We start from the raw sequence: 27,201 nt of genomic DNA, 5'->3' as shown, positions 1-27,201 counted from the left end.
TCACAATGATACTTCTTGATGACTATGACCATTCAGGAAAGAGGTGCTGGTCACTGTGTTCCTTATATTGCTTTTCAGAGAAGTCATTCGGATAGCAGAGGAATTCATGGTGTAACTGGTCAATCTCTCATGCTGTTTCTTCCTCCGGCAGAAGAGTTGGCTATTAAAGTGTCTCCTAAAACTCTCACTAAGCAAGTAAAGTGCAAAAGGGTTTACACATGAGTTTGAAAAACTCAAAACTCTTGCTACTAATGTGATGATCATATGCCCCAAAGATGGATCAATTTCCTTGTAGTTAAAGGAACGATACATGTACAAAACATGATTAGGAAACCAGCAGAGAGCAAAGCATCCAACAAACACCAATACAATTTTAGCCAGGCGCTTTCGGGTCTCCATCTGCAGGAATAAGAACAGTAGAAAGTATTATTCCTAATGCAATGTATGCTCATTATTTAGCAATTTTTTTCAAATTGTGAATACTGTGCTGTGATGATGTCCTTTTTACTTAAGTACCTGGAAAATGGAGCTGATGTCTGGGAGAAGTGGGCGAAGAAAGAAGGCATATAGAAGAATGAAGACAGAAGAACAAGAAGAGGCAAGAGGAGAAAAGGAGACAGGGACACGGAAGCAGTCAGTGGAGAAAGTAAGGAGACAATGAGAGAGAGGGTGTGAGAGAGCATGAGAGTAAGAGTGTGAAAGAGTGTGAATAAGAGTGAGTAGCAACTAATTTTGTTTCTGAATGGGAAAAGTCCTCTGTGTTTCATCCAAACTAAGAGGCCAGAAAAAAATTGTTTGAAAAACAGGGAGAAAAACTAAACAAAATGGCACGTTCTGATGCGCTATAGCTAACTTTGGCAGTGATTGGTGGCAGAACCATTACAACATTACAACAGCGAAAAGCTCCTAGCAACATAGCTTGGGGTATTTTGGGTGTTAAGACATAGGGCCACTGAAGCAATATGTGAAAATCTAATGTTTGGAATGTAATGGGCAAATTCCAACTTGTGTTCTATAATATCCAGAAAACCAGAATCAAAACATATTCGTGTGGAGTATTTCTGCAATCTGGAGATACAGCTGAACAAGTCTGCCATAACACATATTCTGTACAGAAAACCTAAGCAACACAGAAAATTATTGATGGCTAAATTTGGTAGTGATTGGTGGTCAAACGGCTGCATAAAAAGTGTCCAAATCCTTATGAAATAGGATGGGTTGTCTGTCTTCCAAAAGAATATACTTTTGTGGGTATTTTATAGGTTTTTTTGTTCAAAATTAAATTTGCAAACCAAGCATACTAAATGTAAAAAATAAACTGTTTTGAAACCACAATATACACCTTATAATATGTTACCTATAACTGCTTGGAAAGTATGTAAGTACAAAAATGCAATAAAACATTTGACGTGATGACGTGAGACGCTAGGCAAACGGAGGCAACGGCTGCGTCCGTGGCAGTGGAAACGATACGGCACACTGCATGCTGCACATTGAATACAGATGATGACGGCCACAGACATTGGAGGCGCCCGATGAAAAAGCATGAAAAAGCTTGAAAGACGGAGACCCGTACCAACAGCTTGACGCTAGAACAACCGGGTGAAACTCCCGTATTCATATACTCAAACACATTCAGATAACCCCCCCCCGAAGAAGAGGGAGAGAGAAAAGAAACGAGAGAAAAAAAAATACGAAAGAAAGAAAAATCGTTTAAACCTACGAGCAACGCTGTGAAAAGGTGACTAGGGAGATCTTGATTTCGCCACGTGGAGCGAGAGATACGAGACGACCGGCCTGCCAAAATTACCGGTGAGATCACTATATTGATATCTGCTTATTGACATCTGCTTATTTGTGACTATGACTGAGATGACTCTTCCTGCGGGGAGGGGATAGGGGATAGTTAGATATTAACTCGTTAATGTTGTTTGAGTATGGAGTAAGGAGTAATGAAGTGAGGGAAGTGAAGCACAGAATTTAATTGGACTATATGTGGACGCAGCTCTAACACGAAAAGGAAAAAAAATACGAAAAAAAAATAAAAAGAAAAGAAGTAAAAAAAGACAAAGAAAAAAAATAAACAAAAAAGAGAAAAAGGAACAAAAGGAAAAATAATTAAAGAGGCTCCGTGTAAAACCAAGAGGCCCTGTGCAAATGGCTTATAGGTGGTCTATGTAAGGAGAAATACAAGGAGAAAAACAGTTAATTTTTTTTTTTTTTTCCAATTCACAACTTTCAGAAGTCGGCAATATATTTACTCAACATCAAGACAATGCAAATCAAGGGACGACCGATTCAAAAATTTTATTTTCTATCAAGACTTATCACGGAGAACTCGTCAGCAAAGAGTTCAATATAGAGATTTCACTAAGTTACTCAGAGATAATAATATACGTTATACATGGGGTTTCCCTACAAAACTGAAGATATTTTCAGAAGGACAAATATACACTATGGACTCCCCTAAAAAAGCGCAAGAATGGTGGAAAACCAAAAATATTATTGCTAAATGAAAAGAATTTAGTATTGGGGGAGTTACGAAGATATACCCTACAAAACTGAAGATATTTACAGGACAAATATATACTACGGACTCCCCTAAAAAAAGCGCAAGAATGTGGAAAACCAAAAATATTATTGCTAAATGAGAAGAATTTAGTATTGGGGGAGTTACGCAGATATACAATGACGCATCCGCTGTTTATTTATTTATTTATTTTTTTATACATATACGTAACACTTAACAATTCATCACACAACACAAATTATATATTGTCTATTACCTTATATTGTCCTATTAGGCATATACACACTGATCACCACATATTCACATGCACAATTTTACATTTTTTCATATACATTACAATATTATAAATTAATTATTGTGTCTACAGTCTATATATAGACTGTACTATCACACACTGACACTCATAACTTCACATATTAATTCTACGTATTAATTCACAATCAAGGGATCTTGATATTTGTATTATTTTAATACACATTCACATATAGAAATTCACACACGTAAACACGTATAAAACGGTACATTCTTTGCTTTTGCGAAAGGCAGTACGCTTTTTTTTTTCTTTTTTTTTTTCTTTAATATATTTTTTATATACAATAGATCATACACTATTGACTGTGTTCACAGTTCAAATATGCATATTGCACAGTACATATTGTAACACTGAATTTCACATATTATATCAATCACAATAAAATAATTTGAGGTTGGAGTTGTTAATTGAAATAATGCACAAACACATATACATACATAAACCTATATATGCAGATATACATATAAAAGTATTTTAGTTCACTATATAGTTAATACAAGTTAGTGGTCATTTCTTTTCTTCTTTATACACATACACATATTATACTTCTACATATGTAGAAACACACACGCAGTTTTTTTTTCTCTTTTAGTATCGTTTGCCCGCGAATTTGTTTTTGTCGAGGTATTCCACATTATTTGATATGTGGTTCTATGTCAAAAGGTCCAGGAAGATGGGTAGGACCTCTAGGTTTTACTCAGACAGGTTGTCTGAGTCGAACACAAAGAAGAATATAGTGTATCTATGTTCTGATTGTATGTTTCTGTTATATATGGTGTCGGTTTTTCTTTTTTTTTCTTTTTTGGTATTTTTTTATTTTTAAATTAGTTGGTAAATGTCGAAGCCCGGTATCCGTGCAACCAAAATGTAAAATGAAATGGTATGATTTTTAGCATTAAACACACAAGGTTTAAAAAGTCCGTATAAAAGAGTGGGTATACTAAAGTTGATAAAAAAGGAAAAAATCGATATTTGCTTTATTCAAGAAACACATTGGCTTAAAACAAAAGAAAATTATATTAAAGGTAAAAATATAACTAAGGTGATACTGCTTCTCTAGTAGATAAAAAAAAAGAGGTGTTGCGATATTGTTTACATCTAATATTAATGTAGATATTATATTCCAGGAGATTGATCAAGAAGCTAGATACATAATTATTGTGTGCACAATACAGAATGAATTTTTTACTTTAATTAATTTGTATGCACCGAATAATAAGCCAGTGACTTTTTTAGAAAAATTAATTAAGATAGAGAAATATGCTAAGGGTACAATTATAATGGCGGGAGATTTTAATTGCATTCCTGACGTAATGATGGATAAGATGATAATGAGAGGTAAATTAGTTGATAAAAGAGTGATTAAAACAGCTCAATTACTGACAATTTTTTTAAAAAAAAATCAATTATTTGATATATGGAGAATATTTAACCCTTTGACCAAGGAGTTTACACATTTCTCCGCCCCCCAAGTGTCATATGCACGTATAGACCTGATTGTGGGTAACAAACATTTAGTTGAACGCATTAAGAAAGTGCTAATTAAAAACACTGTATGGTTGGACCATAATGCAAATGTCTGGGAGGTATATTAAAATAAGCGATACTGTACAATGAGAGAATGGAGACTAAATCCTGTCCTTATGAGACAGCAGAATCATGTAGAATACTTAAAAGAAATCACTAATTTATACTTCCAAGAGAATGATGATAAACAAATATCACGTACAACCCTATGGTGTGCATACAAATGTGTTATCAGGGGGCATGTGATTAAAATAGGTGCCACGGAAAATAAAAAAAGGGGTATGGATTTATCCTCTCTACATATACAATTAGAAGAACTGGAGGCAATAAATAAAAGATCACCAACTAAATTTAGATCCAATAAAATAAGTCAAGTAAAAAAAAAGAATAAATGAATTGGAAATTGAGAAAACTAATAAAAACTTAGAAAGACTGAAACAATATTCGTATTTTATGAACAACAGAGCTGATAAAAGCCTAACAAATAGACTAAAAAAAAACAAGCAAAAGAACGAATTTACAAAATAATAGAAGAAGATAATATTTACATGACTCCAGAAGCTATTGGTAAGATATTTAACGAATATTATAAATCATTATATAATTTAGAGACTAAGGCAAGTTTGGAAGAGATAAAAAAATATTTAAAAGAGTTACCCATCCCAAAGATTAGTAAGGACCAACTTACAATATTAAATAGACCTATTGAAGAAGTAGAAGTAGTTAAAGCTATACAAAACCTTAAAAATAAAAAAAGCCCTGGACCAGATGGTTTTATTGGTGACTTTTATAAAAATTTGGCAGGTAATATCAGTAAGATATTAACAGATATGTTCAACGAAATTAGTACACAGGGGACAGCTCCGGAAGAACTTCTAAGAGCTAATATACTCCCAATACTAAAGAATGATAAAAATGCAGAGGATGTTAGAAGCTATAGGCCTATTTCATTGATTAATGTGGATATGAAGATTTATGCTGCTATTTGGACAGAGAGATTGAAATTGGTGATATCAATTATAATCCATCCGGACCAGATAGGATTTATCTCTGAAAGACAGGCATACAATAATATTAGGCGCACTATTGATATATTAGATTTTGCAAACGCAGAAAAAATACCATTATGTCTATTAGCACTTGATGCAGAGATGGCCTTTGACCGGGTAAACTGGGACTTTATGTTCCAATCGTTATATGCATATGGATTTAAAGGTCAAGTTCTGTCAGCTATTCGGGCTTTATATTCGAACCCAACAGCAAGAACAATTGGTCAAAATATTAAAGCAGACTGGTTCGATCTCAAAAACGGGACTAGACAAGGTTGTCCTTTATTACCTATGCTCTATATAATATCTATAGAGCTTTTAGCTATAGCTATAAGGTATAACGAGAAGATTAAAGGGCTCCGTTTTTCACAGGAAGAATTAAAAATATGCCTGTACGCCGATGACGTCCTTATAACAGTAGAAGATCCCGATAAATCAATTAGGAACTTAATGTCTACAATAAAAAAATATTCAGATGTTTCTAACTACAAAATAAACATAGAAAAATCTGTAATTCTTCCACTAAATCTTAAAACATATGTTAAAAAAATAATTCAACAGGATTATAATTTCAGATGGAAAGAATCAGATTTAAACTATTTAGGATTAACAATTACAGCGAAAATTGAGGATATGGTAGAAAAAAAATGTTATACTCTTTTATCTGAAACCAACCATTCATTAAAAGAATGGAGGGATATGCAGTTATCATTGATAGGGAGAATAAATGTAATAAATGCATATATCCTTCCGAAATGGCTGTATTTTTTTTAGACATGTACCCCTCAAAATTCCGAGACCATGGATCCATATGATACAATTCAGTTTCAATAAATTTATTAATAATGGAAAACGACTCAGATTAGGAATAAAGTACTTGACAAAAAAATGAATAAGGGGGTTTAAATTACCCTAGAGTGGAAAGTATGTATGAAGCTTGTCTTTTATTTCATATATACAATATGCAACTCCAAAATAATGATCAACCTTAGTTTAAGTTAGAAAAATTTATGACAAATAATGATAAGTTATCTCTATATATCTGGCAACTTGAAAGAACGATGAAACACGATCCCAGGGAATCAAAAAATCATAGAGTCAAAGATATTCTGGGGGAATGGAAACGAAAAAAAAAAAAAACTTAATCTTCGGGATATGATCCTAGATAATGCAGATCTTAACCTCATAGAAAATAACGTATCCAATATGAACCCTAAAAACTGGAGAAGTGCAGGAATCACAGCTGTAGAAGATGTTATACAAAAAGAAAAAAGAAAATCTTTTAACCAACTAGTCCTAGAATACAATTTACCCAATTCAGAAGTATTTACGTATTTAAGAGTTAAATCTTTTCTAAATCAAGTACGATTTAAGGGTAACAGAGATATTCAGGGGAAATTGGAATGTATATTCAATAAAGGCAGTATAAAAAAAGCTATGGCTAAAGCCCTTGAAGTGATTAGAAACATAGACGAGAGTGATCCAGAAAAATTTTTGGTGGGATGGTCAAGAGATTTGAGATCAGAGATTCAACAGCAAGAATGGTATACTGCGATAAAGTGCACATATGATATTATACATTCCATAGCAATTAGGGAAAATTACTTTAAACTCATACACCGATGGTATTTAACACCTACAAAGTTGAAAATTACGTATCCAAACGCATCGGATATTTGCTGGAGGTGTAATAAGGAGATAGGTGATTATAAATTTGGTGGTGTCGTAAAGAAATAAGTTCCCTTTGGAAGGTTACATATGAATTATTGGAAAAAATAGATAATATAAGATTAAAAAAAAATATGAAGATCGCTTTACTACATATTCTCCCTGTAACTTTATCTCTGGAAAGAAAAATAATAATAATACACGCGTTTGCGGCTACAAAAATATTAATTGCACGGTCATGGAAAGAAATTAAACCTATAAGCAAGATACAATTGGAAAAACAATGTTTCAGCTCCAAATGGAGAAAGGTATGAGTTGGATAAGTATATCCTACAAAAGAAAATCAGATATATGTACGGACTGGATTAAAAAGTTACAAGCGCTATGAAACACTTGAGTTGGAGGTTTGCCCTGTACCCAGCTTCAAATTTTAAGTTCTTTTTTCTTTTTTTTGTTTTGTATTGTTTTTTGTTTTTGTTTTGTTATATGTTTATGATTATGGCCTTGTTTTGGTGTTTGTATGGTTTAATATAAAATATGTTGTGTTATGTTATATGGAAAATCAATAAATACGATTCACAACAAAAAAAACATTTATTTAATCACTTAATGGAGGGAGCACCAAAAAAAGAGAAGACATTGTAGATTAATCATATGCAACATTATATAGATGATTATATGTAATGCACTTTAGAAAACAGCTTATATGAATGAAGTAGAATTGAATTGAACCATGTGGGGCTAGTATTTTTAAAGAAAAAATCCACAAGGACTCCCCTTTGTAGAAGTCAGTATAAGTAGTGAGTGGACATATTTTTTTTCAATTCTCCGTTTATTGAAAGTAAAATATGACAGTACACAATATCACGGCAATAATAAGGCACAGGTGAGGTAGGTACAAGACACCACGATAAGAGTAGCAGCCGCGCGTACAAATGCACTCCTGAGAGGATGTCACAACAGAGTACCAAACAACAAATGGTTACAATTATCAGACAGAAGCAGGTAAAATATGTGTAACAGACATGTTGTGACAAGACAGAAACACGGAGCATACGGTAACGGAGACCATGGTAAGTACAGTACCCGGAGAGAGCGATAAGCACCGAGATGCGAGGACCTGGCAGCAGCAGAACCGAGCCGTAGGTCCTGGGTACGGTGGGTACACAGTCAAAACAAATTAAACCAAACCAAACCCTGTGTGGCGTGCAAGTAAAAGGAGTAAAAGAAAACACACAACATATCAAGAGCAGAGACTGGATGTGGAGGAACACTCAAGGACTTAGATCAGAGGCGGGTCTGGGCGATCATCCAGAGAGGAAATATATGAGCGCCAATAAAACCACTTAAGGTCCTGACCTTTAGAGGCACTCGAAAGGACCTCCATCGGGTAAATAAATTCCACGCGGCGGAACCAGGCAGATATAGAGGGGGGAACGATGGACTTCCAGGAGCAGGGAAGGGTAGTGAGCGCAGCATTAATCAAATGGAATTTAATTGAGCCCTTATAGGCATGATACAGGACCAAGTTGTAATGTAAAAGTATAGCGGCCGGGGTAGCCGAGAATGTAGGGTCGGAACCTCCCGAATAACCACGGCTACCCTGTCCCAAAAGGGCTTAATAACAGGACATTCCCACCAGATGTGAAAGAGGGATGAGAGTTACAGCGCCAGCACGTCGGGGGGATTTGAGGCAGAAGACTGTGTAAATCAAGGGGCACCTTGTAACATCGGGTGACTATTTTGAAAAGGGTTTCCTGCACTCTGCTAGACACGGTCCCTTTGTGTATAATCATAAGTATCCTCTCCCAATCCTCCAATGAGAAGGATAGTCCCAGATCATTCTCCCAAAAGGGTTTGGTGACGACCGCCGGGGTAAGCAGGATAGCGTACAAGGCAGAGAGCAAATGTGGAGGCTCCTGCGCCTCAAGGCACAGTTGCTCAAAAACAGTGGGGGGGCGAGCACCCCCTTCCAGGGCCCCGGTGGAGGAGAGGAAGTGTTTGAGTTGGTGGTATAGAAAAAGAGTCATGAAGGAGTTAGTCGCGGTCCCCGTCAACTCCAGACGGGCTGAGTCACTACCCGGAGCGAAATCGGGATGCCCCGAAATGGGAAACAAGGGGGAGGGGTCCGACATGAGACCCCCAGCCCGCACTGCATGCCCCAGGGCTGTCAAGGTGGGGACAATCAAGGGATGGGGGGCGTGAGTGATACAACGCCGTGGGTTAGCAATCCAAGGGAGAGCGGCAATCGGACAGGATAAAGCGGCAGCCTCCACAGACACCCAAAGGCGGCGCGCTCCAATGGACCACTCCACCACACGACGGAGATGAGCAGCTCGCCAATAAAGTTCCACGTTGGGAAGACCCATCCCCCCCAACTTCTTAGGTCTCGTCATGTAAGAGAAAGAAAGTCTAGGCGGTTTACCCTTCCAAATGTAATGGAGAAAGGCACCATGACACTTACGGAAGTAGGAGCGGGGAAGGAAAATAGGCAGCGTCTGGAAAAGATACAAGAAGCGGGGGAGAACGTTCATCTTGAGAACACTAACCCTCCCAAACCAGGACACATGAGGGAAGGCCCATCTGTGTAGGTCAGAAAGTAGGGAGCTCAAGAAGGGTTCAAAGTTGAGAGCCCAGATCTGAGACAAATCTGCAGGAAGAATATAGTCATCCTTCCAACGAAAGGGCATAGTGGTGGGAAAGTTCCGGCTGTAAGCGAAACCTCATCACCTCCGATTTGAACAGGTTAATCTTGTAGTTAGATATGTAGCAGGAGCGGTCGAGGACCGACAGCAATGCGGGGAGGGATCGACCCGGGTCAGAGAGCGTCACCAAAATATCATCAGCGAACAAGGAGATCACATGGGAGTGACCAGAGACGTCGATCCGGATGGATCAGGCCAGGCAGAAGAGGCCGGAGGCGGTTGCCGATGACCTTGGCGAACAGTTTAACATCGACATTGATCAACAAAATCGGCCGATAGCTGCTAGAGAGGTCTAAATTTTTGTCAGGCTTAGGGATCACGACTATGCTGGCATTGAGCGCCCGGGGGTCGAAGGGCTCACCTCTGGCAATAGCGTTGAAATGGGTCAACAAGTGTGGGCCTAAAAGTGGGAGAAGCTTTTTGTAGTACACGGCTGTGAAGCCATCCGGACCCGGGAGGGGAATTTTTAACCACAAATTCAATTTCCGATAGAGTGATCGGATCCTCAACAGCCGCACTATATTCGGCAGTGAGAACCCGGTTAAGGTGCGCGGATAGAAAGTCGGTGGTGGCAGCATGAATATCCAAGCCAGGACGAGAAACACTCAGCAATTTTGTGGGAGTGGAAGTGCAGTTTGTTATGGCGGTCTCGGATCTTAGTCAGGTAAGTCTGAGCCCTTTTCGCCCGCAGGGCCCTAGCCAGCAATTTGCCCGGCTTGTCCCCGAACTCATAGAATAGATGTCGCGTTAGCAAAAAATTACGCTTGATACGTGTGTCTAACATGGACGCCAATCGAGCGCGAAGAGTAGTAAGTTGGAGCTAGAGAGTCGGGAGGAGAGTGGCTTTATGTCGCAGTTCAAGGGACGCAATTTGCCCAATCAGAGAGAGGATAACATCCGAATGTAGTCGCTTGGCCGCAGCCCCCAGTCCGATCAGGCAACCCCTCACAACCGCCTTGTGGGCCTCCCAAACGACTGCGACGGGAACTTCCGGAGTGGTATTGTCAGCGAAGTAGTTAGTGATATGGGAAGACAAAGCTGACACATTGTTGGGGTCGTCCAACAATGACTCATTAAGCCTCCAACTCCACTGGGGCCTGGGGAGAGCAATCAGGAAAAGTCTCATGAACACCGGAGCATGATCGCTTATAGTAGATGGAAATGGGAAATGAAGACGGTATCTATTCTGGAGTAGGTGGCATGGGGGGGCGGAAAATTGGGTATAATCCCTCTCCTCGGGGTGTAAGGTCCTCCAAGTATCTATGAGTTGATTGAATTTAAGGTGTTTGAGGACTTTGTGAATAATAGAGTACGGGAGATGCGACCTACCAGAGGAAGTATCCACCAGAGGGTCGAATACCATATTGAAGTCCCCACCCAGGATAGTATCCCCCTCCTGGAAGTCCGCCAGTTTATTAAGTATCGAAATGATGTAACGGCCCTGCTATTATTAGGGGCATAGAGATTCGCCAGGGTGACCTTCTGGGAGCCAACATAACCTTTGACAAATATGCAGCGCCCCTCATCGTTCATTCGTCTAAGAGTTGAAAGCGGACTACCGAGAGCCACACCTTTAGTTCGAGAAAAGTTCCTATCCAAGAGTCTATATTCATTGCCCTGTTTAAAATGGGTCTCCTGAATAAAAAGCAATGTGAGATTTAGAAGAACGGAGAAAGGAGCAAAGTTTTGAACGTTGCTCCGGTTTATTTAAGCCCCTTATATTAAGCATCACAAAGTGGTTAGATGACACTCACAAGCGGAAAAGTCCCAGGGTGAAGATCAGGGCCTCCAAAACACTGAGGAAAGAAGAGGCTCAGCCGGTATCTTCAGGAGCCACAGGGTTGCGACGGGTCCTCTTTCTCCGGTTGGAGTGCAGGATCCAGGAGGAGGCCGGATCTGACAAAGGTGGCAAAGACGCGGGAGCTTCTTCCCAATCGGGAACCTCCACAGCAGGTAGGCGTAGATCCTCCAGAAAGAACTTCAACTCGCCCGGGTGTCGCAGGGTGAAGGTGTCGCCATTCCGTCGTGCGATCAGCATAAACGGAAAGCCCCACTGATAGGGAACGCCAGCCTCCCGGAGCGCTGCTGTGATGGGCCGCAGCACCCTACGCTTCTGGAGAGTAAGCGGAGAGAGGTCCTGGTAGACAGAGAGCTTTTCCTCTTCATATTCCACAGCGCCAGCGGTGCGACAAGCCTTCAACACCGCCTCCTTGACCGAGTATTCATGGAAACAGCACACCACATCTCTCGGAGGGGAAGATGGAGAACCCTTCGGTCGTAGAGCACGGTGGGCCCTGTTGAACTGGATAGGCGCATCATCTGGCAGTTTGAGGAGCGAGTTGAACACCGACTGCAGCACCTGGCGAAGTTGCTCAGGAGGAACCGACTCAGGTAGGCCGCGTATGCGGAGATTGTTTCTCCTCCCTCGGTTGTCAAGATCCTCCAGCTGTCGTCTGAGTTGATGAATGGTATCTGTGTGTGCGTGTAAAGTGGTCGAATGGGAATCGATGCGTTCACATGCGGTCGTGTAGGTCTCCTCAAGCGAGAGCACGCTTTTGTCGGGAGCGCCTTGAGAGCCTCTTGCCAGGATGGTCCAGCCGCCAACGAAGGTGGGTAGCTCGCATCTTGGTCACGAAGGCCATCTTCCGAGCATTCACTTATTTAGCTAGCGGGAGACGGCGCCATCTTGGGCTCTGAGTCCCGGGAGTCTTGGTCGGGCGGACCGTGGAAATAGGACCGGACAGAGGGATTAGACGGTCTGTCCCACGTCCCAGAGGATCGTGGGGTACTCCCCACACGGCTAGTTTTCCCCATCGGCCGGGTGAAGCGCCAACTCCGCCCCCTCGTGAGTGGACACATTTATCTCTTAGGGCCCCCTAGTGTGATGGAGGGCTGGCTTTAATATTGATTGGACCCTGTGCAAGCATTTGCTTGGGCCCCCAACACTCCCTGGCATACAATCACACCCATCACTCCAACATAAAACACCCCACAACAAAGCAAAATGAGTTGCAGCATTAGATTAGGAGGAGAGTCTTCCTTCCTTCTGACCTTAATGTAGCTCCGAGTGAAATGTCCTCACACAACACACATAGGGCAGGGGAGGAGCACAATACTACAGTCTTATGAAAAAGAAAGTACACTCTCTTTGAATTCTAGGGTTCTTTAAGTTCTTTGAAGCCACAGTTCATGCCAGACTCTGGATCTGTCTATTGGATTTACCTATATATCAATAAGAGGGGCGCATGAACATGTGGACAAAGAAATATACCAAACAATAGTGTAATAGGTTCAAAAAAATATATATGTTTAGTGAATTATCTAATGCACTCACAAAAATAACTTCATAGGGAGGCTTATTAAAAGAAACTCTTTTCTTCTTAAGGTCTGCAATGTAAGTGAGAAACCACAGATGGTGCAGTATGTTTATGTAAATATTTAATAGAAAAAGCGGAACAACTTACAAACAAGTTGGCATCATTGATGATGTCTTAATCATTTGGCATCGGTCCATGGATGATTTGAAACAATTCATAGTATATATATATCAATCAAAATTAATACAATTTGAAATTTACCTCTAACATAAATAAAGAACAGATTGACTTTTTGGATCTCACATTAACCGGTGTGATAAAATTAGCTCTAAAACTTTTTTTAAACCCACCGATGGGAATGGCTTTATTGATTACTCAAATCGCCATCATCCACAATGGTTGAAAAATATTCCCAATGGTCAATGAGCGAGAATTCGTAGGAACTGCACTCAGGATACAGATTTTTTCTCTCACAGTCAGCATTTAATTAAAAAAATTGGAGAGGAATTACCCCAAGGAGTTATTAACTGATAGTCTGACAGAAGTAAGAGACATCAATAGAGAAGATCTGCTACATAATAATAAGAAGTTACAAAAGAATTTTGCTTTTCTTACACAATACAATGACAGAGCATTTAACATTAGAAAGGCTATTAAAAAATGCTGGCCAATACTACAAGGGGCCAGTATTTTACAAAATCATCTTCCAGAAGAACCCAAAGTTCCCCCAGTGCACTCCCAAGGATAAAAACCGGAGAAGAACATTTTCTATCACACAGGCCTCCTGGTTTCTATTGTCGTGATATGCAAATTTTGCAAAACATGTCATTTACAAAAAAAATTACCTCATTCAAATGTACGATTACGAAAAAAGAGGTTTTCTTTATACATTTTATACATTGTAAATAAAAAAATATCATCTATCTTTTAGAGTGTAAATGTGGAATCCAATATATTGGACGTCAAGAGAACTGAAAATACGAGGCCTAGAACATCTGGGAAGAATAAGGAACAATAATATGAAACATAGTGTTCCTAGACACTGTAATAATTGTACAATGTTCTCCTCCCCAGATTTTAAAATGATAGGGATTGACGTAGTATCCCCACATTGGCGTGGTGGAGACATAAAAGAAATGCTGTCCAAAAAAGAAACAGAATGGATTTATGTTTTTAATTTAATGTTGAATATATTAACATTTATTTATTAACATGTATTTATTAAATTTCCCACACACATATACATATTTATTTTTCATTATTTATCTTTTAGTGTATATATATATATATATATATATATATATACACATTATTTATTTTTGTATATATATTTATTCATTTTTTATCTAACTATTACATATATTTGCAATTTTTTTATCATATATATTTATATTTTTATATATTTTTTTTCATATCTTTACATATATATATATATCCATATATTTTACATATATATATTTTTATAGACTTTGTATATTTATCCCTTATTCTATTGGGATTTTATGTTATATATCTCCAATTCAACATTTTTTACTATACTAAATATACTACTTTTTTATATTATATTTTATTTTGCCTTCTTACTATCTATAATTATTTCTTATATATATTCTTTGAACTTCCCTTACCTCTGACGCATGGGCTACATTCACATTACACATTGGAAATAATACACACAGTCAAGTCCGATTTAATATTATTTATTGATGATATCTGTCCTTGTTGTGGTACTTCGTCCTAACGACCGGGTCCGAGACGTTTGAAGGTCATTCAAATACAAAGAAGAAGAGTGAAGCTAAACATATGGGGACGGCTTTCCTTCATTTCCTCCTCCCATTCAAGTACATCACAGAATGAACTTTATTAGGTATACTCCAGGGAGACAAAGCAAACACAGAAATACAGAAGGACGGCAGGAAAGGCAAGGACGTGATGATGTCAAAACTTAACCACGCAAGGACGCCACCGGGAGTCTTTTTAAACGAAGCCCCAACAACCAGGATATACAGACTGCAGCTTATAGCACATATATTTATATTTTTATTTCTCCTGAAGAAGCCAAAGTTGTTTGGCGAAACGCGTTGAGACACGGACATTATGAACTTTTAACCTAAGGATTCTATGATACGGTCGTTTTTATCTTCTGGTCTCGGTTGAGACTTTTTCTTCCCACTGTGTATATGCATAACATGGTCGTTATGCCAACTTGTTTGTAAGTTGTTCCGCTTTTTCTATTAAATATTTACTTAAACATACTGCACCATCTGTGGTTTTTAACTTGCATTGCAGACCTTAAGAAGAAAAGAGTTTCTTTTGATGAGCCTCCCTATGAAGTAATTTTTGTGAGTGCATTAGATAATTCACTAAACATATATATATTTTTAACCTATTACACTATTGTTTTGTATTTTTTTTTTTCCACATATTCATGCGCCCCTCTTATTGATATATCAATTCTTTGGAACACTTGTGAGGAGTGTTGATTTGGGAGCTGCAGAACCTGTGGGGTATACCTTTATCATTATTGATTATATTCACGTGAAGGTGGTTCTTTTTGTTTTCTACTATAGGATTTACCGGCCTGCCTGTTACCTCTCTGACCCGGACTTCCTTTTGGATTTACCCTTTTGCCAGCCTGTTACCTGTTCGACCTGGACTGCCTACTGGATTACCCCTTTTTGCTTGCTACCTGTCCCAGACCCTTTTGGATACTTACCTGGACTTTTCTACCTTTATACTCCCCAGCAGTCTGTATACATGATATGCCTCCTACTCTGCTGCTTATGGTGAGAGGCCTGCTTTGCTTTGTTTAATATGGCTACAACCAAACATTCTGCTTGTGTCTCATTTTTGAAGTGTGTTTCTATTGCTGTGTGCGTTCTTACATTCCTGTGCTCTGGACTCCAATATCCAGTTAATGGCTAAGTTATGATGTTCCTGACAGTAAGCAAGTGTGACTATCGCAGATGTTTTAGCAGTTTGCTGGTCTGGAGCATTTATGGGCTAACACAATGCCAAGGAGTAAAGACATTAGCAATAATCTTAGAGAAGCTATTGTTGCTGCTCATCTGGAAAGATGTACGTTCAGCATTCTACAGTGAGAAAGATTATTCAAACATGGGAAACATTCAAGATAGTTGCCAATCTTCCCAGGAGTGGACGTCCCAAAAAATTCATCGCAAGGCCAGACCAAAAGTGGAAATGTTTGGCTATAATGCACAGCGCCACGTTTGGTGAAATTCAAACACAGCATATCAGCACAAACACCTCATACCCAGTGTGATAAATTGGGCTTTTTTGGAGCCACAAAACATGGGAACCTTGCAGTCATTGAGCCAACCTAGAACTCCTCTGTATACCAAAGTATTTTAGAATACCTTGAGGCCATCTGTCAGACAGATGGCTGAAATTGGGTCATGCAACAGGACAATGATCCAGAGTACACCACCAAATCTACAACAGAATGTTGAAAAAAGAAAAGAACGAAGGCAAACAAATGCCTGCAAACCTCAATGAACTGAAGCAACATTGTAAAGAGTGGGCCAAAATTCCCCCAAAACGACGTGAGAGACTGCTAAAGTCATAGAGGATACAATTACTTTGTTATTGTGGCTAAAGGTAGTTCTACAAACTTCTTATATGTACTTCTTATAGCTTCTCCCATTTTGGCTTTATTTTTGTTGAATAAATCATGACACAGAGTTATGTTATTTTATTGTTGTTCATCTGACATTGTAGTTACCTAATTTTTACCTAATTGTAGTTACCTGCTAAGGAACAGATAATTGTTATTATGTCCTAATGTGTAAAATCATAAAATTTAAAGAGGATGGACTTTCTTTTTCACATGACTGTATGCCGATTGCATGATCGCGAAGGTGTGGGTCTGGCGAGTGACCTGAAACAGACGTGCGATTCATGATCAGGGCCAACATTTAGGTGTTCAGGCATCCTGTGCGGGCCACCCTCGGGGTACCCCCTCCCCCGTCATCACCCCCAGAGTTCCTTTGTCCCCTCCTTCACTGTACCACACTTCTCTTTTTATCCTTCATGCAGTTCAGGTATACATCAAATAAACAACACATGGAAACACAGCATTGCAGGTATGGGTCAACTGAATAAGACATACAATTTGCAGGTATTAAACACATATGGAAACACAGCACTACAGATACAGAGCAACTAATTAGCACACAAACCTACCCTTGCAGGCATAGATCAACTTAAAACACAAGCAGACATACAACATAGGTCGCACACCCCACAGGACTTGCCCAGCACCCACATTCCATTCACAGGACCTGCCCAACACCCAGATTGGACGCATAGGACTGAAATACTCAGACCAGCCTGTCTGGCACCAACAACAATGCCACGTTCAAACTCACTTAACCCCTTAATGACTGTTTCTTACTCATAGTACATTTTGGGACAATGGGACATTTTTCAGTGTTGCTGTTTAGCTGTAATTTTCTTCCTTCTCATTTTGTGCACTCATACATATTATATATTGTGTTTTTCTCAGGACAAACAGGGCTTTCTTTACCAGGGCTACAGCTACCTTTAAAGCTTTGTTTAGTACAGTTGTCATCACACAGTCAATTTTTCATTAAATATTATTTTCACTTTTTTTTTTTTTAACAGCAAATCAGCTTCACTGCTTGCTGAACAAAAAAAACATGCAGCACTTATGCGGCTGGACTCACTAGCCTAACAAGTTCACTTCACTGATGGACTGAGGCGAGCAAAACAAATGAAATGTAAAAACAAATGAAAAATTTAATAATTATTAATATTAATAAGGAAAATGGACTTTGTCTCTTGCTGTTGCCCTCACAAAGCACAAACTGCAGCACCAGTACTAGTAAGATTAGCTTACTTTAAAATTGAAAATGCTTAACTAAATTAACTAATTAATTATTAGGGATTTCTTATGCTAATATAATTAATAAATATCAACTTCTAGCTTAAGTTTAAGGGTAGTAGTGGACTGATTAATCTTCATGTGGGATAAATTAACTATCTTCTACCTGAGAGAATGGCTCAACCACATTAAGCTAATATAATACAGCTAATTTAGCTAGCTAAAATGAATTAAAATATTATTAATTATAATTAACACACTATTAGTCGTCTACACTAGTATACTATGATTGATATTTAATATTTATACCTAGATTGTAAATTCCGGCGGGAACAGGGCCCTTCATTCCTCTTGTATCTGTATGTCAAATGCTGTATTGTACTTGTCGTCTAACATTTTCTTCTTTGTACAGCGCTGCGTAATCTGTCAGCGCTTTATAAATAAAGTACTACACAGTTGACAGTTTCACAGAAGCACTGAAAAAATCCTACCTCAGTACACTGAGTACACTGTAAGAAATGGCAGGCTGAGGCTACTACCAGTCTCACACAGAACAATCTCTCCTCTATCTGTAATGCTCTGATGTAGCAAATCAGTGTTGCAAAAGCAGTCACAGCAAAAATGAATAGATCTCATGTAAGCTCTTCTCTTATATAGACTGTTTCGTACTTAAAAAAAAAAAATGCAGCACAGACATTGGACGAGCCGTCAGCATGATGTCACAAGAATTGATTGGACCAACCAAGATCAGCTCACTCAATGTCCCTCCTCTTCTTTGTTTTCACGCCGCGTCCACCAATTTTTCAAAGACGAACACGAAGAAACAAAGAATCTTCTTTTTGTGTATCTTCGTCTTTGTGTATGTTTTGCTGCAGCCATGTTCGTTTCTTCATTATTCGGTTTGAACAACAAAAACGCACTATTCATGTTCATTTTCCTATTGTTCCTTAAAAATGTTAAAACTTGGAGGGACATACTTGTCCATTGAGTCTGTGAGGTGTAGCACAAAAGGGGCATGCTAACCGAAGGAGAGATGCAGGAGTTGAAAATGGAAATTCCCAACATCAGTGTCCAATCCCTTGAACCCAAGAAGAGTAGCTGTACTGGATCCACCAGAGCATCAGCCATTTGTGAAGTAGCCCTTGATACTTTAGTGGGTACTAGTACCATCCCAGAGTCAGAATAGGGCATCTGAAATGGTCAAAGTCTTGAGACACTGCCACTGCCTCCTAGTACTAATCCTCCATGTTAATGGCACCAGAAAGCTGTTATATGGCCAGGACTCTTCTTAGTGGTCCAGTAGTTGCTTTCATGCCCGCCCACTAGTGACCAAAGCAAGAGGGTTTTCTGTGTGACAGGCAACATACTCAAACCCAAGTGTTTGGTGAGTCTGCCAATGCCCGACCTGGTATTGTGCCCTACCCTGTGCCTCAATGCCCTTTCTTATTCTGAGGAATTAATTCTTATTTTTTTCTAATATTAGAGGTTCAGTCATGTAGATGAATGTGTCTGCCAGTGCATGGCCTGCCACGTGCCCTGCTGGGTGTCCCAATGCCCCATCTTACTCTAGGGGACCAATTCTATTTTTTCTAAACAATGGAAAGGCATAAGTCTTGTGGCTGGGTGTGTCTATCTACCAGTGCCTGCCCACTCACATCAATGTCCTCCCTAACTCTGGTGGATCAATTCTTTTTTTTCCTAATATAGAGGGTTCAGTCTGTATACCAGTGCCTGCCATGCCTCTGCTGCTGTGGCTCAATCTCCTTCCTTCCTCTAAAGGATCCTTCAGATATTTCTATGATTTTGTGTGCGATTTCCCATACCTTGGGGCTTGCTCTGTCTATCTGCCGGCATCATGTCTACCCAGTGCCCTACTACTATTACTGCTGCTACTGTCTTATCACGTTCCTGAGGGATGAATTCATGAAAATAGTTTCTGCTGGATGTGTGTATCCATTGGTGCAATGCTGCTGTTGCTGGTGGAGGTGGTCCTTCAGTCAAAACGCGAGTCTGGATCTCTTTCTAAATCACGAGATGGGGCTGCTGCTGTAGGTGAAAGGTACGTTCAGAAGGTGTCAGTGTCCTCCCCTTTGGGAACTCCCCCTGAATGCCATTCTGAATCAAAAAAGGCCCCCAAAAATCACTAAGTTTGTTGCTGTCACAGTTTGTTGCTGTCACGGTAACCCCCTGAGGCTCAGGATACATGGGGGTATGTTTGAGCTTGGGATGGGGCACTGATGGATTCTTGGGGAGACTCCTTACCTGCATGTCCAGTATCCTCCTATGTCTAAGTCACTCTGTGATCATCTAGGAACCGCAGCGATGCCCGGCAACAATTGGAACTGCGTCACTACAGACACCCTTTGTCCCACCACGTTGCTCTTTTGACAATACATTGATTGAGATTACATCTTTAGGAACCAGGTTTACCCAGCCACCGAAATGGAACTCTGTCCTGGCTACCCTGTGGACTATTCCCTGGACTGACGCTGCTCCCTTGGGATCACCCCTACATAGTGACTCTTTGTTGGGTGGGAATTACTGGCCATAGAACTGTATGGCGGTGCCGGGCTGTCTGGTGATTGAAAAGATTATACTCCTAATCCTATTATTTTTTTAATATTGTGATAGAATGACCTGTCAGACAGGGCTCCCAAGATACTGCTGTACCAGCAACAGGCTCTAATCACCTGGAACTAAAATCGGACAGCCTGTTCCAATAACCATGTATTCAGTCCGTGAATATATTATGGGACATTTTTTGGCCCCATCAGGTGTAGCTTCCCGAGTCATTGCGCACTTTGTTATCCTGTTCCCCCACTCCTTGTTTTTTTTTACTGTTATTCCTTCTTTTGGGTTTCCCCGACCCCGGGCCATATCTCAAGCCGCAACCCCTCCAGTGCCACCTTAGCTGAACCACCGCGCCCCTTATTGAGTAGTGTAAAGATATCACCCCAAGATACTCAGAGATAGCTCCAGTCTGGTTGCCAAATAAAGATAGCACGGGCAGGAACTCCATTGTATAAACAAACCCCATTAATAAGATTGCTGCCAGGGGAGATTTGATAACTAAGGGGTATTAAAGGTTGAGTTGTATACTGGCATCTGTTTATCTACGCAATTCTGTGGAACTATAAGGCTATGTTTTACAACAAAAAAATGTTCAATTTGTTCTTCACAATGATGGTGGTCATGACTACTTTTGTGATCTGAGACAAAAATCCATCTATTAGCCTTCTGAAGCCAGAGGTTATCCTGAGGGACAGCCAAAGGGTAAATAGGGTATCCATAGCCCTAACTAAGCAACTTGTTACATGTATACATTTCTGTGCTGTCCTCAATAAACTGAGTTCTGTTTGTGTCCTACTGTCAGGAACCAATTTTTCGCTGCCTGAACCATGGGTTTTTTATACCTGTGGTGTTTACATCTGCAACCACTAGTGGCCACTCTCCACCCTCTGGAGCATTTAGAACTCAGGTGTGCCTTGTTACCTGGGTTGAGCCCTAGTCTACATCCAGCTGGGCCTTGTTACCTGGATTGCCCTGCCTTTATGAACCTGCCCTGCCCTTCAGTCAGGGCCTTTGTATTGAAGTCTATGGACCTTCCTGCTGTGGCTCTGCACCTGTACTGTTCCTGGTTCCCTGCTTTGTGTCCTTCCAAGTGGACTCCCTGCCTTTGTGTCCTTCCAAGTGGACTCCCTGCCTTTGTGTCCTTCCAAGTGGACTCCCTGCCTTTGTGTCCTTCCAAGTGGGCTGTGTGCCTTTCGTACCCTTCCAAGCGGGCTGTGTGCCTTTCGTACCCTTCCAAGCGGGCTGTGTGCCTTTCGTACCCTTCCAAGCGGGCTGTGTGCCTTTCGTACCCTTCCAAGCGGGCTGTGTGCCTTTCGTACCCTTCCAAGCGGGCTGTGTGCCTTTCGTACCCTTCCAAGCGGGCTCTCTGTCTGTTGTGCCCTTCCAAGCGGGCTCTCTGTCTGTTGTGCCCTTCCAAGCGGGCTCTCTGTCTGTTGTGCCCTTCCAAGCGGGCTCTCTGTCGGTCGTGCCCTTCCAAGCGGGCTCCCTGCCAAAAGACTTATTACCTGTGTTTTATTTTGCCATACGTCCGGTTACTTGCTTAGACTATATTACCCTTATTTGCTGGTCCTGTTATATACATGAAATACACTGCATTACCTGGATTTCTGTTTGTGGTGTCTTTGTTTGCATAATCATGCACCGTGGGTTACATACTGAACCCCAAGTATCCCCTGCGCATGGGCTCCTACCCGACCTGATCACCCGAGTCCTGACACCTACACTAACTCTTGGCTAGTGCTTGGGTGAATATAAAGGGTTAATCCTTTGAGCAATTGTGCTTTAAGCGGCAAGGGAGATCTCTACGCCGGAGCTATTCAGTTGGGGTACGGGTCTCCATCACAGTTGCCTGAAAATGAATGCAGCACAAAAACTAAAGAAAATGTCATCCAAATCAATACTGTATCATTAGAAAATGACTCACCTGTCGTTTGGAATGTTCACTGAATTCTCCTGGAATATTGTGGGCACTCTTAATGAGAGTACTTGCTATATGATAGTAGTAAATACTAATTATAGTAAGTGGAACAAGGTAATAGACTAGAAAAATAAGCACAGAATGGATCTTAGGATGCAACTCATCATATAGTGGGTAAGGTATACAGGCTGTGAAGCTGACATTGTCTGTTGCGTTGATGTGGGCCACTTCAGAAAACACTGCTTCTGGTACTGCTAAAAGCACTGAAATAATCCAAATAGCTGTAGCTTTTACACACGTCCACAGAACGGCACTTGATGTTTGGATATCCATTGGTTTTACTATAGCTTTATATCTGAAACAATAAAAAAACAGTCAAGATTGTAAGATTACATACTAAGAAATGTAACATTATTAAATACTAATATTCACCCAAATTATCATTAATCTGGTTATCTGTGTTACCGGTGTCATTCATAAGTAGTGTAAGAAATAATTTTTATACTTTTATTTTGTTCTGTACATTTTAGGCCTGAATGCAACTTGAGTGTAAGGAACATATGTTATCAATTATGTGACGTAGCTTAGAGGGTCTTCTGTGGAATGCCAGTGTATCCTATGACTACTCCAATAGGATTCCTTAACGTATACCCTAACCAAATGTAAAGGGGTATAAATAGGCATGGTTACAAGGACAAGGTCTCTTTCTACGCTCTTTCACCTTCATCTCACCAAGAATACTGAGCCTACAGTACCAAATAACACCATTTGTTCCAGCAACCAGTACTGTATGTATTGATACTTTGTTATCGAATAAACCTGCTTAATAAGACATAGAGGCTGTGGTCTTGATTGCTGTTTGGTCACTGGAGAAGTTTAGATATTCAAGACAAAGAATAATCTAACAAGTAGTCAAAAAATTTTATGTTTAAGAGCATTTTTAGTAACCTTTTGTATAAAAGTGAGAGTGCATTTATGACATGTGGTGTACTGGGCTGGCCTCTAAGAGTTCCAGCAATTAAATATATTTAATATATGAGATTTCAAAAAGGCCATAACATTTTTAAGAAGTTTTAAAAAAAAGAGTCAAAATATAACAGTGTAGCATATTTAGCAGCAGCGAAAATTAGCAAAATAGAGGTAAGTTTTTAAAGGTATATGAAAAAACCCTGGAAATGTTGAATAACATTTTTTCTTCAATTAGTATTTAGATTATGCTGATTTGCATGCTTTAAATTAGGAGTATATAGACATATGAAAGTGGCGATGGGAGTCTAAAACATTGATCATTTTTAATAGGGGATTCAAGGATAGATATATTAGACTTGAGTATTTGTATTCGGGCGAACATGAAAACGAACACGGGAGCGGAAATCCATAGGGTTGCTGTCAGGAGTTAAAGGGCCGTGCAAGCGATTTTTATTGGTTGATTCTAGAGGAGGCCCCTGCCGGCGACCAATAAAGTGTTCTTATGGCCCTTTAACTCCTGACGGCGAACCTACGGATTTTCAATCCTGTTAATCCCTGCCATGCTACCACTTTCATCACCCTCTTCATCATTCTAGCTCATGAATGACAGATCTGTCCATTATCCAGATTAAGAAATTTTTTTACACTTATTGAGGGTGTAGTGACGAATGATAGCAGGGATCAGGCTGTTTTAAAAGCAATAAAGCCAACTCATCTTAAAATGAAATGTTAGCTGGAAGTATGCAGACACTTTTTTCAAGCAATTGCCACAAAGCAGCCATATTTGGCTGTCTGCTTTAAACATATCTTCTCTGTAAATATTGGTGGTGCAGTGGTGTCTCCAGCTTTCATATTTAGGGGGGCACGTGGGGGACAGGGACCAAAGTAGGGGGGCAATTATAAGACGCTACATATACACTACATATATATATATATATATATATGCTTTAGACATGCATTTTTTACTACATAATGTACTTGTTACATGAAGTAAAGACCGTGATCGAAATAGGATTTCAAAGTAACAGCTGAACTGGCAGTTAGTTTTCATTCTTTAACCCCCTCAGTCCCAGGGGTTTTTGGTACCTCAAAGCCCAGAGCAATTTTGCCATTTTTGCGCTATGTCAGTTCAGCCATTATTCTCTTTTCCTGTGAATAGTGTACTCATGTAAACTATATATTGTTTTTTCAAGGAGAGATAGAGCTTTCTTTTGATACCATAGGTGGATGATTAGCTGAAAATTTAGAATTAGAAATTTAGTAAAAACTAACAAAAATTAGAAAAAAAAACACCTAATTTTTTTTTTTTTTCCTTCTGAATCACAAAATTAGGTAAAGTGATGGAAAATCCCCTCCAAGTTTATCAATTCAGGTGTCCTGATTTCAGAAATACCTAATTTATATACATTTTCCATACTTTTCCCAGAACCAGGGAACATACTATAAGGTGTACAGGTGTGCTTATGGCTTAATGGGTTTGGAGGTTGTGAACGGGGGCAGGAGGGTTATACTGGGTAGATGTTATGCTAGGGCAATGGGATGTAAGGTTTTTGATTTTTTTTTTATATTTTTATTATTTGTTAAATTCCACATTTTTACATTAGGTGAAGGGACTGCAACTCTAATTTTAAACAAATAAAACAAAAACACCCACAAAGGTATATATTTCTATAAAGCAGACAATCCAGGCTATCCTATCAGGCGTATTTGGGCATTCTACATGCAGGTATTTGGCCACAAAACACTGTCAAAGGTGGCCACAGAAATTAGTTCCTGCACTTTTTTCACCAACACGTCTTAGTATTTTGTAGTATTGTTAGGATTTTTTGTACAGGGTATGTGTTACGGCAGAGAAATCTATCCTAAATTGTTTAGCCGCCTCTCCTGATTACGGAAATACCCCACATGCCTAGTTTTTTTGTAGTTTTCTGGACATTACGGGGCACAAACGGGACCATGCGCGTTATAGATTCCAAACGTGAAATTTTCACATTTTGCTTTAGTAGACCTATGTTTCATTTGGGCCTGTTTAGCACCCCCTTATTATAAATACCCACATAAAAGTATATATTTCTGTAAAGCAGACAACGCAGAGTATCTTATCAAGAGCATTTGGACAATTTTCATGCAACCATTTGGCCGCCAATCACTGCCAAAGTCAGCCGTTGCTCTAATTTCCTGCACTTTTTTCACCAACACTTGGTGTGTTGCTGAGGATTTTTGGCACAGGGTATGTGTTACAGCAGAGAAATCTATCCTAAATTGTTCAGCCACCTCTCCTGATAACGGAAATACCCCACATGCCTAGTTTTTTTGTGGTTTTCTGGACATTACAGGGCATAAGTTGTAACGTGCCGGCATATTGGATCACAGGAGAACATGTTCCCATAAAAGTATACATTTTTGGAAAGCAGTCTACCAGAGTATTTCACCAGGAGCATTTGGACATTTTCCATGCAGACATTTGGCCATCAATCACTACCAAAGTCAGCCGTAGCAATAATTTCATGCGTGTTGCTTAGGATATTTTGCACATGGTGTATGTTATGGCAGAGAAATCCAGCCTAAAGTGTTCAGCCGACTCTCCTGATTATGGAAAGACCCCAAATGCATCATTTTTTATGCGTATGGTTATGTTTTTTTGAATTTGCAGGGCAAAAACGTATGGAATTGTGCCAATTGAAAATACCCCCCTTATCCCCTTGTGGCTCACCCTAACGTAAAAAAAAAAGAAGTATAACGCAAATTTAATAATCTACCTTGGTGTGGTAGATCATGAAGCACTCATCGATGCAGAGTCCTGGCAAAGAGGGGCAGGAAGGGCAGTGGTACCTGGAGTCCTTCCTAATACCCTTTTTGTAACAGACTCTGCACCTTTTCTGAGGCTTCTGTTTTGCACCAGTGGGGGGGATTGTACAAGGAAAATGCCTGCCGGTAAGACGCAAGACATTCTCATCCAGCACGTTAGGGATTGGCTGCACAAAGAGGACATCCCTCAGGATTTTGAGCTGGAACTCTAGGAAGGTGTAGATCTTCCCAGTGGCACATATGTGTTGTACATGGCAACCTGGGTGAGGTAAATTGCCCCCTTTTTTACTAGGTCTTGGTCTTACGCAGCACCAGGTACAGCTGCAGATACTGGTCAGAAAGATCTACACCCCCCATGTAATCGGTGATGCACTGAGGCTTGAGCCCCTGTGCATCACCTTCCCCAGATACACTGACAGGTACCACCTTCTCGTTGTGTATAGTGGAGAGGATATACACATCCTTCCTGCCAGTGTACCTGAGGGCCAACAGCTCCAGACTGTGCAGAGCACTGGTAGTGCCACGCCTCTGCTTTGGGTATGTTAGGTTTTTAGGATAACCCTTGCGGGTTATCTGCGCTAATCGGGTAGAACTCTACACGCTGCCCGGACTAAGCACAGGGGACACAGAAGCACCGGTAAGTTGGGGGGGAGGATCCAGGTCCCCTGCATCTGTGTCCCCGGTGCTTAGTCTGGGCAGCGTGTAGAGCTCTACCCGATTCGCGAATCGGGCAGAGCTCTACACACCTCCCGGACTAAGCACCGGGGACTCAGAAGCACCGGTAAGTTGGCGGGGAGGATCCAGGTCCCCTGCATCTGTTTCCCCGGTGCTTAGTCCGGGCAGCGTGTAGAGCTCTGCCCAGACTAAGCACCGGGGACGCAGATGCACCGGTAAATTGGGGGGGGGCAGGAGGATCCAGGTCCCCTGCATCGCTGCGGGGGATCTGGATCTTAGTCTCATAG

At 40.3% G+C, this 27,201-nt stretch overlaps 1 protein-coding gene across 1 annotated transcript; it reads right to left on the bottom strand.

Annotated features, from left to right (window-relative positions):
- On the bottom strand, nt 1–22,795 carry LOC149284770 (neuromedin-B receptor-like). Its single transcript, XM_089496203.1, has 2 exons — nt 22,469–22,795; nt 1–399 (listed from the first exon to the last, which is right to left on the bottom strand). The coding sequence occupies exons 1-2, from the start codon at nt 22,793–22,795 to the stop codon at nt 1–3; spliced, it is 726 nt and encodes a 241-aa protein (XP_089352329.1).
- Nucleotides 22,796–27,201: the final 4,406 nt, after the last annotated feature.

The sequence above is a fragment of the Sceloporus occidentalis genome, unplaced genomic scaffold (assembly GCF_023333645.1).
Source record: "Sceloporus occidentalis isolate IW3139 unplaced genomic scaffold, rSceOcc1.0.p SCAF_88, whole genome shotgun sequence".
NCBI lineage: Eukaryota > Metazoa > Chordata > Lepidosauria > Squamata > Phrynosomatidae > Sceloporus > Sceloporus occidentalis.
The sequence above is the reverse complement of the archived record's forward strand: the minus strand, read 5'-3'. Positions and strand labels throughout refer to the sequence as shown.

What these genes read in the sequence shown, in the direction of transcription:
- LOC149284770 (XM_089496203.1), bottom strand. Translation starts at nt 22,795, where the DNA reads ATGGATATCCAAACATCAAGTGCCGTTCTGTGGACGTGTGTAAAAGCT. An exon ending in GTGAACATTCCAAACGACAG is followed by an intron (nt 400 to 22,468) that starts GTGAGTCATTTT and finishes TTATTCCTGCAG; the next exon opens with ATGGAGACCCGAAAGCGCCT.